General features: G+C 41.0%; 1 protein-coding gene across 1 annotated transcript; it reads right to left on the reverse strand.

The window, feature by feature from the left end:
• Nucleotides 1-14,746: 14,746 nt before the first annotated feature.
• LOC121603235 (lanC-like protein 3 homolog) lies at nt 14,747-17,071 on the reverse strand. Its single transcript, XM_041931927.1, has 3 exons — nt 16,903-17,071; nt 16,553-16,746; nt 14,747-16,468 (listed from the first exon to the last, which is right to left on the reverse strand). The coding sequence occupies exons 2-3, from the start codon at nt 16,722-16,724 to the stop codon at nt 15,408-15,410; spliced, it is 1,233 nt and encodes a 410-aa protein (XP_041787861.1). The 5' UTR covers nt 16,725-16,746; nt 16,903-17,071; the 3' UTR covers nt 14,747-15,407.
• Between the last annotated feature and the right edge of the window lie 1,788 nt (nt 17,072-18,859).

Raw genomic sequence — 18,859 nt, forward strand, 5'->3', positions numbered from 1 at the left:
GGTCTACTATTTCTTATCTATCTAAAACCAATTCCATTGGTTCTGCTAAGCTTACGACATGCCTTAGCGACGTAAGCCTATTTTTATACGAATTGAAACAAAAAAAAAACCCCAGTTAAACAAAAACTCCCAGTGACTGACGTGATATGTTTTCATCGCTATAAGTGTTTCTAATCGGTAATTTAGAACTTTGATTTACTCGTCACAGCGTATGCCGACATTATCAATCGGTTGATAAACGGTGACAAAAAAAAGTATATACCTCTTCTGCGCTAGGCGGGACGTGTTTGAAATGGTTCTGAAAATGGGTTTTCCATGCTTGTGCTCAATGGAGAAACGCGCCTTTTCGAACTATCGAGGCACAGCCGGTAGGGTTAGTAGTGAGATTACCGCGAGGTCAACACGGGTAGAGTTTTATGATTGACATATTTTGGATTGTAGTCATCTTCTCTATCAGCCGCATTTGAGTGACAGTGGTACGGGTTTGGTTTGATTAATTAAACGCTTACCAGGGCAGGATGTGATTTGTTAGGTGTGAGACATAGATTAGAAATTGTATGTTTTATTCAACAAATAAAAAATAACACAAATACACATGCAATCAGGGCAAGAGCCATGCATATAAAATACCTTATGTTTATTTTAGTTAATGAAATTTGAGAAAAATCCAGTAAAACTGAATTCAATTGTTTAATAAAACTGATTTTTAGAACGAGATCTGTGTTATAGAGTATTTAACGAATCATTTAAAAAATTATTACAAAGCTAAATCATCAATATTGATAACTATTTTCTGTTCTTTTGTTAATTCAATCTTAAGAATAAACAAAAGCAAACCAAAAATATTAAAAAAAAAATTTAATAAAAAATCTCGTTTTAGCGCAACATCCCAACGTGGACATGCCTATAAAAGCTTTAGAGACTTATTTAGTACCACGCTGCCGGATATTCAGTTTTTGATACGAGAAGACGGTTGAACTAACAACGTGCATGTTGTTAAGTCGTACGAGTGGACGATTGTACCATAGGAACGTTGTATCGCTTATACACTGAAACTCATCAGCAAACAATGAATAACAATGGCTTATACAACAATGAATTGTTTTTCTCTTGTAATCGTAGATGCATAGAATTGAAAAAAATGTAAACAATATATTTTTATGCAATAAATCACAATTTGCTTCAGCTGTCCGGAATTAAAACAGGATAAACAATGTTGCTTCGTTTTCCCGACAGAATTAAATACGTGTTGTAATGAAATTCAGTGCACAATATGTTAAAACACTGTTGTTATCGCGTTGATAACTTCTTCTACATTGGATTCCGAAGTATTTCAATGCAATTGAATTTCAATTCAATTTAGACGCAACTAATAGGAATTATCGAATAAATGACACTGGCACAAAACTGCTAAGAATGCCCTTGGTGGTGAACTGACCGACAAAAAATGTTTTTTTACTGTGGCATCAGGGCCTACTAGGAGTCAGACACGTTGTTAATAGATTCTAGTAAGTCATGGCAAATATTAAAAAATAAAAAGCGGTATGGCCAGTGACTGAATATGAAGATATTCAATAAAAACATGCCGAATGTCCGGAATTTGAAGCATAACGGTAGTTCACTACTGACTTGCTTTCGTTTTCCTAAAACCCGTGTCAACCCAACTGTAACTGCAACTGAAACAAAAACCTTGATTTCTATCCTCGATAACAGTAATTTGGGATTAGTTTGACTTCTAGTAACTTATTGAATACTTATTGGAGGATATTTAGTCCTACTTATGGGCCAACCAATAGATGCCAACCAATGGGCCAACCAATACAATAGATTAGTACATCAAAAACCGGGACAAAACAGTTTTTTTAACATAAACGACGGAACATTAACTTTTCGTTAAAAAAGGGACTGTCAGCTTATATAGTCATCGATTCCACAGCTAAATCAAATCTGGTTTGAATTCCATTACACACTCCAAAATGCCTTAACATTAAACGATGCCGTGTGCTAATTTGAAAGATTTGCATGCTTCCCAAGGAATGTCCCGGTTGACCCGGTTGTGGTGTAAAACTCAAGCAAAAAACGGACACAACATCCGGACGAAGAAAATTTGCTACGTGATTTCCACCTGGTAGTCAGGAAAAGTCCACGAACATGCGCAGAAGCAGTTTTGATTTCCCACGCGTCCCAGCGTCGACCAATAAAACCGAGTGCCCGTCGTCGTCGAACAAACCCCTCCGCAGCAGCACCTTCCATGTCAGGCCCAACAGACCCGACCGCTCGGTTCGATGTTTTATTTGCGATGTCTTCGGCACACTAGAACCATCATCATCATCATCATCATCGCTGTTGGCGGGGTTTCCCTCTTCTCCCTTGCAGTGCCTTATGCTGTACCCGGGGGGAGGGTTTCGTTGTTTTCAATTGACCCAATTCCGGAAAAGCCGAACCGAAACTGAAACCAACGCCCGAAAACATAAACTCCCCCCGGTGGGTCGGGAAAGGCAACTGTGTGCGTCGTGGTGTGGTACGCATATAACCGAAGCGAGATGCATTGTCGTCCGGTGAGGTGGTAAATAACCGACTCCTGGGTGGAGAAGGCGGGTGGAAAGAGTGGGCAAAGCAACATAGCACAAAAAACAGTGTCCCCTTCACACATCCACTGCTCGCCACCACCACAACTCGAGTCCATTTGAGTGCGTTTCGGGATGTTGTTCTAGCTGTTGTTCCGGGTCCACACCACTCCGTCCGCCGCAAATCCGTGGATCCGTGCGCATTATACCGAGTTTTATGTTGGGGACCGACCGACCGAAAGATCCCGAGCTAGCCCAGCATAACTGGCGATTGATTCGCTGGGGCCTCAACCCATCGTGTTTCGTGCTGTCTTGAGGAGGTTCGGTATCCGGTACGGTATCATCGCGCGCGTCGAGGGTCATTGGCCTTTTCGCTTTCGGTTGTGGTGCAGAACACGTGTCAAGCATTCCTCTGCGCACGTTGGGGATGGAGGTGGATCTTTTAGGTGGTGTGGGAAGAGTGGATGTGGAGGGGGGGGGGCTGAGTGACTTGGATGGTTTCAAGCATCAGAACGACTGGCCCAGTGGCATACAGAATGGTGTGCTGCGTCTCTCGTACAACAAACCCCCTTTTTTGGGAACAAATCCCCTAAAATGGGGTTTTGTTCGTTGGCCAGTATATTTTAGAACGCGTTTCTAAACTACACGGTGGCCATAGTTGGGTTCCCCCCGGACCGAACGAATGCGTGTGTATTGCGCAAAATGCTCTTACGGGAAAGTTATACTTTCATTTCAGGAAAATGGGTGTGATGGGGGTTGAGAGCGCATTCTTCTTCAAATTAAACGGCATGGTGAAGAGGTGGTTGAGAGGTTGCAGGAAAATGCCATCGAAGTTGCTTTCTTTACCATGGAATTAGAACCAATCTAGCTACAATAATTAAACGTACGATGTTCTATCACATATTATCGATTTAATTTGGTTTAGTAGTAGGTTTAGCAGGTTTAGTAGCAATATGATAAAGAATATTACTAATTCGAAGTGCGTTGATCGCAACCCGTTGTGGTTAAATGAATCATGGTATAATAATGTTAATAAATAATAGTCACTGTTGAAATCGAACCATTCAGTGAAATCTTGAATTTAAATTTAAATCTAAATGCACTGATTCTTTTACAGGGGTTTTCATGGGTCCTCAGAGTTGAGGGAACACTTCATTGGGGAATCTTTTTGACGAGGTTTTTTTATTTAAAGTTAACTTTATAATATGGGAATCGGACTAAATAACATACTTTTTTAACAAACTTTATGGATATTACTATTAGATTTGTCCAAAATAGGACAATTCTCTTCTCATAATAATTCATTTCCGTACGAAAGAGTCAATAAAGTGATCCACAACTATGAGAACCACTGAAAAACTCTGTATTTATAACTCCCAACTTCAACACTCCTCCTTTTGAATTTATATTTTTTAGTAAGTGGCAGTTATTGTCTTTTTTCTTTCACCTTTTATTGTTCGATTGTTGCGAAATAAGTAATAGTAATGAGTTTTATTTTAGGTGTATTATATGAGGTATAATTACTTTGATTATAATCTATCAATCATATCAAGGCAGCTGTTGCAAGGATTAATTTAGGGATTAGGTGTGAGATATATATTAAAACTCAAGTAACATATGTTGGTAAATGAATAAAAAATTTAAAAAAACTTTAATTTTTGTTTTTTAAATATTTTTTAAATTTATGAAATAACAAAGTACTGATTGAATAATTGTTTCAGTAAAAAAAACGCCAACTTTACTAACAAAAAAGGTAAAATAATTGCGAATATCTACTACGTTTTTAACAAATTGGAAGATAAATGAACGGTAGTGCGGCTACTATAACTAGAAAGCTGAAATAAATTCCTACACAGAACAAACCAAAGATAAATAACTTGATTTATCATTAAAAACTTCGTTTAATAATGGTGTTGGTGATTTCTTGATTTGATATAAATATTTTTCGACTATAAAATTTGAATTTATATTTATAGAGTCGTTTCATACGTTTCATGTGCCTTGCTTGATACCAGTCACAGAAACAAATTATTAGCTAAATGTTGAATTTAATTTACTCCCACATATTGAGAATCGAGGTGAAGTATCTTCCTTCTGACTTCTTTAACAATCGCTGTTCTCCAAAAATTACTCAAAAATATACTTATGTTTTTAGAATCTGTCCCGTAATTTATCCCTAATAAATTAGGCATAAATGTACACAAATTTCAAATGAAAACCACTTAAAATGTAGAATAATGTTCTTCGATCCTGCTTAAGTAGCTGCTTCCGAACAAACGCAATTACAAAGTGAATAGAAAAATTCACCCAAAAAACGCTCATTACACCGTTTCCGTTTGCTCCTTCAAACCATGCTACTCCTCCAACGGCGTGTCCTAAATCAATACCGTACGCAGGAAACCGTACGAAAACGCCGCACAGAAAAATCGTTTGCCAGCAACGCCCAAAAACGCGGCGAGTGCAATGACCTGCTAACAGCACCACACTGCCTTTTGGGAAGAAATCTTATCGACCTGCCGAAACAACGGCACACACACACACACACAGGCACTTATCGGCGGACGAGCGACATCGCAAGACGTCCTGTGCGCATCCCTTTTTGCGCGAGATCCCAAATTGCGTGCCCTTCCATTCCCTTTTTCCTGTTTTCCACTGCAGGCTTGCTCTCCCCTCGTTTGTTCATCGGTTGCGCAATACCGAAAAGAACCCTCCACCAAAAACATATCACGCACTCCCTTGTTCCCAATGCGTGTTCTACATAGTTCTACATCTGAAGTGGCGAACGCGCCGAAAATAGAAGAATAGATTTGATCCGCACGCTGAAACTCCCAAAATCCAACACCGAACACGGTGCTATGCTGCTGAAATCGCGCGTACGCCGTACCGTCGCGTAGGCAACCGGCGTACGCGTAATGTGTGCGGGTGTGCAAGTGTGTGTGCGAGAAGGGTAAACATAAACATAACACGCACCCCCCCCCCCCCCCGCGCGCAGTTTCTGTGGTGCGTTACTGGGGCAACGGCGCGATGGTGGCAGTGGTAGTAGTAGTAGCGGTGGTTTTCACGTGGTGGTGGTGATGGTGGTTGTGCACGTGTCCGCCCGTGCCATTTGCCGCAGCCGCATCTCTCGTCCACACTCGCGGCGGGGTCACTAGACCAATGAACTTTTACTTTTATTTATCACACTCTAGCCCGGGTGCGCTATGATCGTGCCGGCTGAGGGAGGGCGGGCTGCGTGTGTGATGCCGGATGAGACGCATGCTCAGAAGCGTAGGCACTGTAGTCGGGTCTGGGTAGCAGCAGGTGCAGGGAGGGGAAGGGGAGGCAATGCACAGAACCAACATAGTAGGCGCTGCATGCTTCTTCCTAAGGGCAAAAAAGGCAACACGCACGGGGGGTTTGGTGGTGTGTGCTAGAATGTGCTACGAAATCCGGGCCGGGCAGCGAGTGCGTGTAGTGCGTATTAGTGGCTTTGGATTGATACCCTTTCTTCCCCCCCTGCTTGCTGTAAAAATGCGCCTTTTTGTTATCAAGAGGGGTGGAGAAAAATGCGTTCTTTCCTTCGCAAGACAGGTTTTATCTTTGCACCTATCAATCATGTTGTTGTCACACACCAATAGTCACGTAGCCGAAATTGAGCAGTTTCTTTATGCTGGCTGGCAGTAGATAGCAGATTACTGCTGCAAGTTGTTTTTATTTTACTGCTCTACTCGTTGAATTACCGAAAACAGGAGAGAATTATATAAAATAAGATCATTCAAACCGAAAAATCCTTAATCGTATAGTCAGACACATTTTCTTCATCGCATAGCATAAAAATTTAGGCATAATCAAACGATTTAAATTAGTTAATTGGACATTTTTCTCTACGTTTTATAAGTATCAGACCTCACTTTTGATTCGTTTGTATTATTTAACAATTCGCATTCGATAATTTAAAGATATTTTAAACGAATTTTAATGAATTATTTTTAAATTTAAACAAACAATATACAATATACAGTTAAAATATCTGTAGTGTATCAAAATCAAGCATCTCTCCTTAATTATATTATATACACTTTTACACGAGGCTCGGAAATGATAACGAAACTGCCCCTTGTTTCACACAATATATGGAACATTTACAACTCCCCTGCTGGTGCGTGTTATCAATAGATATCTACTTGTGCAGCCATGCCGAAGACGAACCAGGTCGTTGACCGGCTGATAAACGGGCCGCGCTGGTGTCGGTTCGGTTCGTAGCTTTTACATGAGTCACAATCTTTACTATTGCGTCAAACCCCGGGCCCGGGCAAAGCACCAAAAATCGATAACCGCTTTTGCGTTATCCCGCGCACCAGGGCAAAGGACTACAACGATGGTATAAGCAGGTTGTTGGACGGTAATTTTTATGGTGCCGATGAGTTTGGCAAACAACGAACCAATCTATAACTGAACAATGAAATGGAAAAATGTCCTTTAATTAGATATGTTACTTCTTGCTTCACCAAAACAACTAACATCACGAGCATCCCACAAAAGGAAAAGAAAAAGAAACTATTAAAAGAAATAATTATTTAAAATCTCATTAAATGAAGATGAGTATTAACCATAAGATGAATAATAATTCATTTCTTTTCTGGATTTTTTTAAAAGAATATATTTCACATAGTATTACTTATATGTACACAGCACCACATCAATTCATCTACATCCTTAAACTTGATAATAACTTTATGTTTCTTAAGCATGTATCCATTTTTTTCCGTTTTCACTTAGGATTAAACGAATATAATTAATAAATGATTTAATTATTATTTTTTTAAATCGCTTAGATCTGAGCGCAGAATGTCTTCATATTTTCTAAATATGATGCGGGTATTCCTTTGGAATTCATAAAACATACTATGCATATTATTCATTCGAATGCAATTCCCTACTTTATGTCTAAGAGTTTCTATTTTCCCACAGAATTCTCAATTAGAGGAAACTACCACCGTCAATTGTCAAAAAATCAAATGATTTTTTGTAAGAATTTTGTAAGATTTTTTTATGTAGGAGTTCATTCACTTTTTAAAAAAAAAATCTTTTATCTGTTATAAAGCTGTGGATGGCGTTTTTATTGGCTTAAAATTGTTAGGAATGAGAGTAATTAAATGAAATTATTTGTAAATATGCGTGTAGCAAGTTCTTATAGTAATTTCCCTCTAAACCGGCATACTTTAAATCTTTTACAGAATTTTTTTTTTTATTACGAATGTACAGTACAGTTAATAAAAGGATGTCATATTTTTTTTTTTACTTTCTTTAAAAAATGTTTGAACGCTATCCTTTTTTCTAGAGCAGTCGAACGCATGTAAGGAGTTTTCTTCGATTTTCCAATCATTTGTTTCCTATTTTCAGTGGAATGACAATGGGATGCCCATAAATCGAGGGAAAAATTCAAACGTATGTGGAAAATCGCAAGACGAATCTAAAAAATAAAATACAATGGAGCGCCGATTATCCGGGCCCATTGACCTCATTGACTTGACCTCGCCCGGATATGCGAATAACACGGATAATGAGTCAAATGATATATTTAAAAACAAATTCCTTATATTTTATGGAAATAAATCGTATGTTTTGATAAAAAATACCCAGTTTTTATTAACAACATGTTTTCCAATTAGAATATTTGAAATTTGCTATAAATAATAAAAAAAAATTGTTTTTGTTATGCCCATGCACTATGATAACCGATTTTTTAAATATCCTCCTAAGAACGCAATGTTACCATTGTATTGAACTGTCATCTCTCAACAGCACGGATAAACGGATGGCCGGATAAAAGGTACCCGAATAAACGGCGCTCCACTGTACATGAATCAACCGAAAAAAACAAAGAGAAACCTTTTAATGTAGCTTAACTAATACTATTATTAATTCATATGTCAAATGATCACAGTATTGAGAGGCAATCAGGATATACCTCCTGATAGTTGCATCGGCTCCTTTATGACCGGATGGCATCGAATCTTGACCAGACTGACCAGACGTGACCAAATGTTACGTCAAAAGGAATTCAAGATATTTTCGGGCATCCTGATATTTACTAGTTACTGAATCACTCAGTAAATTATTCTCGAAGGAAATGTTTGCCTTAAATAATATACAGGCGACCCTCGACCCTCGAGGCATCGACGATGCGTATACTACAGGTGTCCCCCGAGTTACGACCCCCTCGAGTTACGACGATTCGCAGATACGACGATTTTGATTTTGACAGTGAAAAGTTGTCATCGAGAAGAAATTGAGGTATATTTTGAATTTCTGAGCTGATAACCGTTACACACAAATTTCCAAAGATTCCACAACTACCCGATATTGAATATCTATATCGTGTAAACGACTTTTTGTGTAAAATTAATACATTATCGAACATTGTTTCAAATAAAAACACGATATCATAGATTTCGACTCTTCAACTTCGGTTATAAACTTTACATTGACAGATATTCGACATACGACTTTTTCGACTTACGCCTTGCGTTGGGACTTTTTTTCGGTCCCATATACAGTCGTATCTCGGGGGACACCTGTATATTGATTTTGACAGTTAAAAGCTGTCCTTTAGAAGAAATTGATGTATTTTTTTAAATTTCTTACTGGTAACCGTTACATACACATTTACACATATTATCCAACTACTCAATCTTGAATATTTGTATCGTGTAAACAACTTTTGGATTAAAATTAATACATTATCCAACATTGTTTCAAATAAAATTCACGATAACATAGATTTGAACTCTTAAACTTTGGTTATAAACCTTATATTGACAGATAATACTCAACATTCGACCTCTTCGACACCTTGCTTTGGGACATTTTTTCGGCAAGGTTTACCATCGACAAAAATGATCTCATGTACAAAAATGATAAAAAATTATGCAAAAACTATTTCAATAAAAAATAATTTGGTGTTAAAGGAGCTCCTCCAAACTAAACTAGTTATGTTTGAAATGGAAGTTCATTTTTTCCAGAAGCCCAATATTTCCTGACAAAATCCCAAACATTTTTGGGTGTGACCGGGCCTGCTCGCTGCAGCTATATCGTAACACTGCCGAACCCAATCTTTTATCGGTCAATGACCGCATTGTTGTGCGTCATATAACATCACCTACTCTCCTCGGGGAGCTAGTACATAAACCCCCTCCGTAGAGGAGAGTAAATTGTTAGTAGCGGTACCTAAGCCCATTCCCTGTTCCTCCAATCATCTCATAAGTAGCGTAACGACCCGTGAGTATCATTTCGATACTAGGGAGAAAAAGCGCTGTAAGTAATGGTTTGCACCACAAAGTTACACCTCACGCTTATTTGTGTTATAGAGAAGCTCAATGTTTCCCACAAAAAGTACCACAAAAAATATGTTTTATTTAATATACACAGGCACTTATGTACATAATTTCCTGGGAATCTTAAAATTTCCCATCAACAACAGCATCAGAAAATAGTTGCTACACTGATCGATACACTTATGTAGCAAAAATGCTGGAAAAGTCTTTGACCTGGCGAAGATTATGTGCTACCAAATGCCGCTATGGTGTAAGCGTGTCTCGAAACAACCAGGCGCCCGCTTTCCTGCGCAACATTTGAGATCACGATGGAATTTAACCGGAAGACATGGAACACAACCGTGATGGAAAATAATTAAAAAAAAGCACGCGAAACAAACAATTGTATGAAAATTTGCAAGCCAAATTGTATGAAAAAGCTAAAATTGAACATTTAATGGCAAAACTTGTTAAAAATAAACGCATTAAAAGCAAGGAAATACTAAACATTTAAACAGAAACAGTTTGTTTCTCATCGAATACCATGAAATGGCTTAGTACAATGTTTGATCGGCATAAAATTCGCTTTTACAAATTCATTAAAATATTATTTAATTTATCATTTTTAGAGCAAAACTCCTCTCACTCAACTACAGTCCTGTTCAACAGTGCTCGTCTACCTCTGCAGCGACGTTTTCTGCACGTGACTGTTCACATACATGCATCCCCACAACGCAGCCGCGAGTCGCAACCAGCACCAACGACAGGTTCAACGACCTTTCAAACTGCTCCCGAAAAATCCCCAAAATTTGGCCGTATCGCTGCCACTTCATCCCTAAAAGGTTTGCTTCCCTTCTATCGATCATTCCCTGCTCTTCCTCTTCCACAACGTATCACAACGTAGAGCAGCCGTGTGTCCCTCTCGTCCACCCACTGCTGCTATATGCTATCCGTGCCGAGATATAAAGAAGCTGCCCCCTTCATTGCTGCTACCGTCCGAACGATAGCCTAGATGTACGCACGATTTTTACTGTTGAGACGCATAATGTTTCTTCAGTGGCAGCGAGCGACCGAAGCAGCAAAATGTGGGTAGCAGCGAGATAGCATAGCACAGTTCTTCGCACGGCGGCATATTCCGTTCCTCTCTTACACCATAGGATTGGGAGGGAAGTTTCTTCTTCTTCTTCCTCTCAGTATCTATTTATGCCACCCCAGAGAACTGTGGCGAAGGGACAGCGACGTGGAGAAGGAAGTAGATGGGAAACATCATCGCACATAAGCCTCAACATAAAACCCTAAGGGAGTGTAATGTAACGATCCGGATAAAGGGGGAGGGGGAGGTAGAAGGGTGGGCTTGTGGTTCCCCACTCTGTCCGCGGCCAACTTCCAGGCGCGCTCGCGCTTGAGAGTAAAAGTATATGTTTAACCTAGTTTCGGTTAGCCGCTGCCGATGAGCCAGGAAGCCGCTCACACGGAGGAGTTTACGGAGGGATTTCCACCGACTAAAGGAGGGATCGTGTTCCAGCGAGTTGAACGCTATCTTGCTCTACGAAACGGTCCGTCGGCCGGCCGGCCGGGCCAGCCAGGCAGCGATGAGGGAATGAGACACTGTTGCTCCGACGTTTCAGAATGGGGCCGAGAGGGAATGAATGCTGCTTATCGCCCGATGGTCTGCTGCCACAGTGAAATGTGTGAAAAGTGTGATAAGAAATTGAAAATTGGAATATACTATAATATGATACAAGCATGTATAGCAAGAATCAAATAATAAAATGGAGCATTGTCTACACATTATATGAATTATTACTTCAACTAAGGTCTGTATTAACCTCAAGAACATGAATTCGTTCTCTGCTTGACTTAAACGACCTACGCGGTCATACCGGCTATATGCACACTTTTCTAGACCATTTTGTACATCATGTGATTGGATAGTATTATCAACGTAGAGACGCTCCGAATGGGAATTGAAAACTCGTTCAGACTGTAGAAAAGCTAATGTGTCTAGTATAAGGCCACCCGGTTACTCACATAATAGAGACCATTAGAATCCAACTAAATCAGAAATCTTGGCATTGGAGAATTTATACAAACGTTAAACATATGTTGGTAGCCCATTTGCGAGCAGAAGGATATTATCGTTGGAACTACCAAAAGGCAGATGATAATTTACAAACAATGGTTATGCTTCAGCATTATTTTCTAATTCCGGTTCTAATTATAATAATTAATTCCGGAAGGCAGACATTATGTATGTATATACTTTTTAGATGTTTAAAAAAAGTATTAAAAGTATATCAGATCTGTAATCATAACGTATCAGATCTGTAATTTGACGCCAGATGTCGCCACTTGTGTATTGCGTATTTTTGTTTTTTTTTTTTCATCAGGCAATAGTATTTTGAAGTGTCAGCTTTAGGCTTTCTTTTTGACTATTAGTCGTTTTGCTATAATAAATATCACATTAATTTTGTTAGCTCCAAACATAGCAACTTAACCAACCAGTTACTTAGCTCTGTTTAAAAGTGGAATTTATCATTTAGGAAAACGAAGAACGCTTCAGTGCGCCACGAAAATCTGAGGATGATCACTACTCTAGAGGCGAACCTAAAATCTGCTCAAAGAAATCAAGAAGACACTGGGAGTATTTCAGACAATCATTTCCTATCTATTAACATTACCCGACCAATTATTTTCACTGGTAATCATTAAATTCAACTGGCTATTACTCATAAGTAAAAGTATGACATGAGGTGATAATGTTTTAATTTAGCTGTATTTTGTATTGCAAATATATTAAACCAAAAATTATTTCATTGAAATGTTGTATAAAACAATTACTTGCAAATTTATTCATAAATGTTTGAAACGCTTTTTACTTCTGAAAAGCAATCAAAAGACGAACGCTGTGGTTCATTTTTGAGCAACTGCTCCAATGTAAAAATATTGTTATATTCAAAAAGCAAATCTCGGGCGAAATCTCAGGCATGAAATATAAATTCTAATAATAATTACTGAAAGCAGGATAGTCAGTCGTTGCTAGAGAGAACAGGCCTGTGGTACAGTCGTCAACTCGTACGACTTAATAGCGTGCCCGTTGTGAGTTCAAGTCTAGAATGGACCGTCAAGGACTGGTTATCCGGCTGCGTGGTATTGAATGAGTCTCGCATGTCTGAAGAAATACTGAAATGGGAGGTTCTACCAGACCCAGTTGTACGGCCTAGATATTGAACATTACGATTACGGTAAGTTCTGATCGATAGAGGATGATCTGGCTGACAGTTACACTCGGTATAAAAAAAGGATGCATGGATAGCGACCGTATATTTATGCATACGGGATCCTACATAACACCTGTAGATAAGGAAAACTCGCGGAGACGACGGAAAAACAGATTTTAAACTACTTACTTACTTACTTACTGATCCGTGCGGTCTTGGCCTGCCTCAGGAGTGTCCGAAACCGCTCACGGTCTCGCGCCTTCGTCTGCCAGTCCGTTATCCCGGCCTTAATGGCGGACGCCTCCACGCCATCTTGCCACCTCAATTTGGGCCTACCACGCCTCCTCTGCCCTTGTGGACGGCCAAAAAGACTTTACGGCCTGGCGAGCTTGATATGCTGGACGACAGTGAGGTCGCCGTACAGCTCGTATAGCTCGTCATCATAGCGGCTCCTCCGTTGTCCTACACATAGATTAAAACATGCTACGAACTTTTTGATACTGCAATTAGATACCGTTAGTAGGATAGTCTTGCCCTGTGTACGGAATATGTTAGGAAATGGAATTTGATTCCCTTAGTCCTTACATGAACAACAAGACCACATTTCCGGGTCAAACCTGTTCAAAGTTTGCGAAACTAAGATCAAACAAACTAATATGACAAAATGTAATAAAAGAAACCGGGTTGAGTGTGCGGTCCGTGCGGTCTTGGCCTGCCTCAGGAGTGTCCGAAACCGCAACCGAACATTTACTCCAACTAAATTAGTGCCAACAAAACCTTTTCTTATCTCAACCGTCTATGATGTGCATTGTAAAAAAAGTTAAGCAAATGATATCAATTAAGTTAAGGAATATTGCAGATTTTCTTTCCTAAAACAAACTTTGCAAGTAAGTCCAACCTAAACATCAAGTAATCTTGTTCAATTCAACGCGCAACCGTAAACAGAACGCAGCCACTGGCTCAGCCAGGATGCAGCCATATTTAACCAACGGTTACCGTTGACAGCTTGCACACAAGACCGTAGACATAGCATACAAACGCTTCTGTAGTTGTGGTGAATGAACATTTCATATGATTAACTTTATTTCATTCCAAACGATACACACTCCAGCAATCGTCAATTTTAATTTAATCACTTAACCTTACAGCAAACAGGACAAACAGCCATCAGATTCAGATTCGTCTTCCACTATAACCGTACTGGCTTCGGCGCGTTCACCAGGCTGAACCCCCCACCCAGTTAGCTACAGATAGAGTGCTGAGTGTTACCCCATACCGACCTTAGGGGCCCTTCTATTGACGCACCGCGCATTCACTACTCTACCACGGAAAATGGGCACACACACACAATGGGGGGCTAACTTTCATTGATGTATCGAGCATTTGATCTAACGACTACCTGGCCTGGCTGGGGACCTGATGATGTGCCTGGTCGAGACGATGCCACGACCCCACCACACCTCAAACGCAACATCAACAACCAGGCGCACACTTTGTTGTCCATTTGGAAGCAAGAGAGCATCATCATTACGATTTCTAATGAGTTTCTTTTTACAGACTAGGAGATAAGATAAATTACTTACGAATCACAACTGCCGCATTGCACACAATGTTCAATAGAGCACACTTTACCGGTATCTGCTACAGGGGTGTTGTTTACTGCTTTGTCGTTTGTTTTTTGTTTTGTTGCAAAATACTGTTCCATTTTTCCGCTTTTCCTACACGGGTTTGCTTGCTACAGTTCCTTATTATGTTGGCAGTTATTATTACTAGCGTCCGTCCGCTTAGCGATAGCGAAAACCACACGGTGGCCATTTCGAGAAGATGTGTTTGGTTTTAGTCTTGCATTGATTTGTATCCTTCGTTTCGTTTCGTTCACAATTTGTGCGATTCCTCGTCATGATCACTTTCAGGTTCAGAAAAGGAAAACATAAAAAAACAACACAGTTAGAAAGATTACGAGCACGGCAGAATATTACTAAACTCGGGGAATGCCTGCTACCATATTTTGCTGCCTATTTCGTTAGATACCCAACAGGTTTTGTTGCTTGTGCCTACATGATTTCTATATACTGCTACATATACTACTGACTCGTTGCGAGCACATGTGTACATGTGTACCGCGATCCTTGCTCCATCCAATTCGATGTACCGACATGTAAACTGTCGTCTCCTCGCATGATGCTACTGCTACCCGCCTCCTACCACCACCACTCGCAAGGAAGACGCCCCTAGTGATCGCAACCAACGGACCCACCAGTTGTCCGACCGAACGGTAGGGTTGTTAAATAGAAAGATAGATAATAATGCTACAACGCTTGATTTTAGAATTTCTTTTCAAACACGTCCATAAATGGAAAGGCGGCCTTTTCCGGGCGCAACAGATCGATCAGAAAGCACACGGTGCCGGCGTAACCCTCGTACAGGCTAAACGGGCAATCCGGGTTCCGAGCGTTGCGGATGAATTCCTCGTGCGTTAGAAACTCCATAAACTTGAGCGCCCGGTGCAGATACTTCGGATCGGACGTGAGCCGGTACAGGAGCAGAAAAACGTACCCACTGCCCGCCACCCCGTGACAGATGCCCGGGCCCTTGCGCAGCAAACCCTTGCGCCAGACGAGATCCGCACTGCGGATGCAGGACTGCAGGTAGCGCTGCTCCTGAAACACCAGATACGCTTTCGCCATCAGATAGACGACACCGGCGGCACCGTGGCACCAGTGCACGAGCGATTCGCTGCGCGTACGCCTCACGCAGTCCTGCAGCGTGGTGGGAAAGTTGCCCTCGCTGTCCTGCAAACCGAGCAGCCCGTCGACCGTGTTCTTTACCAGCGACATCTCCACGCTGCTCAGGTTCTGCTGCAGCGGCGACTCCAGCAGCATGTGCATGATGGCCGACGTACCGTGCGCCGCGCCCAGGTAATCGTCCCCGTAGCACTGATAGTAAAGAGGTAGAAGTCCGGTGCGGTGCCGCTTGCCGCTCTCCAGCACGGTGGCACAGATGACGGTTAGAATTTCCTGCGAAAAGAGCTTTCGCTCGATCGTCTGGTGCAGCCAGTACATGCCGGACAGGTAGCCGGCCCGGCCGAACAGTATCTCGTCGCTGCCGTTCTTGTTGAAGTCGAGCCGCTTGCACACCTCGATGCCGGTCGCGAAGCAGCGCAGGTCCTCGTCCATCTCCTGCTTCGCATTGTGCCGGTGGGCGATTGCGGCCGACACCGCGTACACGCCCGCATTGCCGCACAGGAAGGAGCAGCGTTCCTCGGGTCGGGCCGCGTACCGTGCGGCCAGTGCTTTGGCATTCACTATGTACTGCTTCGCGTACTGTAACGCTTCCTGCCCGAATATGCCCGCATCATGCAGCTTCAAGAACATGTACGCGATACCTGCAAACACCGGGCAAGCCTTCCGTTAGCAAAAGGGGCCATTTGCGCGGCACACCCACCTACAAACGGGGCACGATTTATTACCTGCATCGCCCACGTACAAATCACCTCGCTGGTCGGTGTTACGGTCCGGTTTGGTATTTTCCACGATTAGATTCACGTACGACTGGATCAGTCCCTTGATGTGGTCATCGCATCGCTGTATCGGCCCACCGCCGTAATCCGGAAACGGATTGGCAAAGTATCGCGTGCCCATAGGGAGCTAATGGGGGTGGTGGCTGCAACAAAAAAAAGAAGGCGGATGTCGAGGCGGATGTATTGAAAACTGTTGAATCGCGCTTGCCAGGCCCAGCGCCACCCCACGGAGAGCTTTTGGCCGATTTGTGCTCGCTCTCGCTCTGCCCGCAATTGCACACACTCTGGGTTCGCGCTACCTGTGACTAAAAGAAAGCACTACTTCGTGTTCGTGTTCCAGCCACCAAACGTTTATCCCGTTTTTCTGCTTTCCTTTCCTTTTTTGCTTTTTTCTGGGTTTTCCGTTTTTGTTTTTATTTTTCACTGCAGTCACCCCTGGCACAGTGGTTGAGGCGAGTGGACACCAGAAGATGCTATTGCCTGTGAAATGACAGTCTTTGCGAGCGCACACTTGATTTGAAAGTTGGCAAAAAGGGCAAACATGTTCCACTATTTAAATGAATCGTTACTTAAAAAAAAGCAAGAATGTGGGCTACACAAACATTTAATTAATTATTCCACTTTTGTCAGGGTTTTAGAACAATCTTAAAATTCGTAATTAATGCGGAAATTTCCCTAATTATATCCCAAGTTCGCTCACTCTAATCAAACATGTTAAAGACCGAAACTAGTTCTCTAAAACGCATGTTTTTGTGAGATATAATTGAGTTTATCATGTGTTTAAAAATACAATTATTGTCTTCTCTTTATTTAATATACCAAACAATTAAATACAAGATCAATTTTTCAATTTCCATGATTAAAACCATGGTTAGATATTTAGTAAAATCGAATTTTCGAATATTTCTTTGTTTACGCTTCTTTTAATCATTTATTTTGTAGAAACTAATATTCAATTAGCCGGTCTCGTGGTACAATCGTAAACGACTAAATAATATGCCCGTCATGGGTTCAAGCCCCGAATGAACAGTGTCCCTGTACGTAGGACTGACTATCCTGCTAAGGTGATAAATAAGTCATTGAAAGGCGAGCCCACAAGAGGAACAGGCAGGCCTCCCACATAGCCAGCTCGTATTTTATAGCAGATTGGGGTTGTTTAACGAAAAATCGTTCTGATGTCGTACTTGTGGGTAATTAAGAGATGAAACGGTACTTGGTGGAACTATAAAGCTTTGTAACAAGCACACGGTACTCTTTGGAACTTTGTGGCTGATTAGCACTATATGCAAGGTTGACCATGGAACGTTAAAACTTGTTAAGAACGTGAACCGAACTTGGTGTAACTTCATAGCTTTTTAATGCATGACACCGGTAGCGGAATTTGGGGCAAGTGTGCCACCTTATACATTTCATGTTTAACTCACTAAAACGTATTTGTCAAAAGCCGATTTAAGTCTCATAGCCATTTTACATCTTTTTCCTCACTCATAAATGAGTTTCGCTCGAAAAAAGAGCAAACAAAACTGTCTTTGAAGCGTTTTAGAAAGGGTCCAAAAAGACATTGTTTTTTGGGCTATGGGGCAAGAGTGCCACTCGTATGGGGAAAGACGTGGTTGAAAATAAACGTATTTCTTGCATAGTGGAGTTTTTTGCGTGTGTGGGCTAGTGTATGTATTCCTCCATGTCTTGAGTCATCAATGAACCCTTTTTCATCACAAATGTATCGTAATATGGTTTGTTGCTGATCTTTTTTTTCGGGTGTAATTCGCTCCTAATAGCGCACCATACCGCTTCCGCTACAACAATATTACATTTTTGACTGCTCGCGCCTATGAAAGATGGTGGCACACTGCCCCAAACAGAGATGGCCTCTTTTGCCCAAAAGTTGTAACTTTTTGAAATTGGAATTTTCAGTGACAAAAAGATTTTTTTTTCAACTAACCCCACCCCTTACGGTAGTGTAAATATTTTCTCGGTTGATTTTCCCATGATTTTTGAGAGCTTGTTCGTTTGATTAAAAAAATATAATATTCTGCTCAATTTTGAAACTCAAAATAGATAAGTTCAAAACAAGGGAAATATTGATTGATCTATATGAAATTCCGTATACCTAGTCATTGGAAAGCAACCAACTGTATACACAATAGATCATTTAAATAAAGGTTGTATGGAAAAAAATGCATGGTGGCACTCTTGCCCCTATGGCACACTTGCCCCAAATTCCGCTGCAAGGTGGCTTTTGTGTGTGAAAGTGTG

The sequence above is a fragment of the Anopheles merus genome, unplaced genomic scaffold, assembly GCF_017562075.2.
Source record: "Anopheles merus strain MAF unplaced genomic scaffold, AmerM5.1 LNR4000950, whole genome shotgun sequence".
NCBI lineage: Eukaryota > Metazoa > Arthropoda > Insecta > Diptera > Culicidae > Anopheles > Anopheles merus.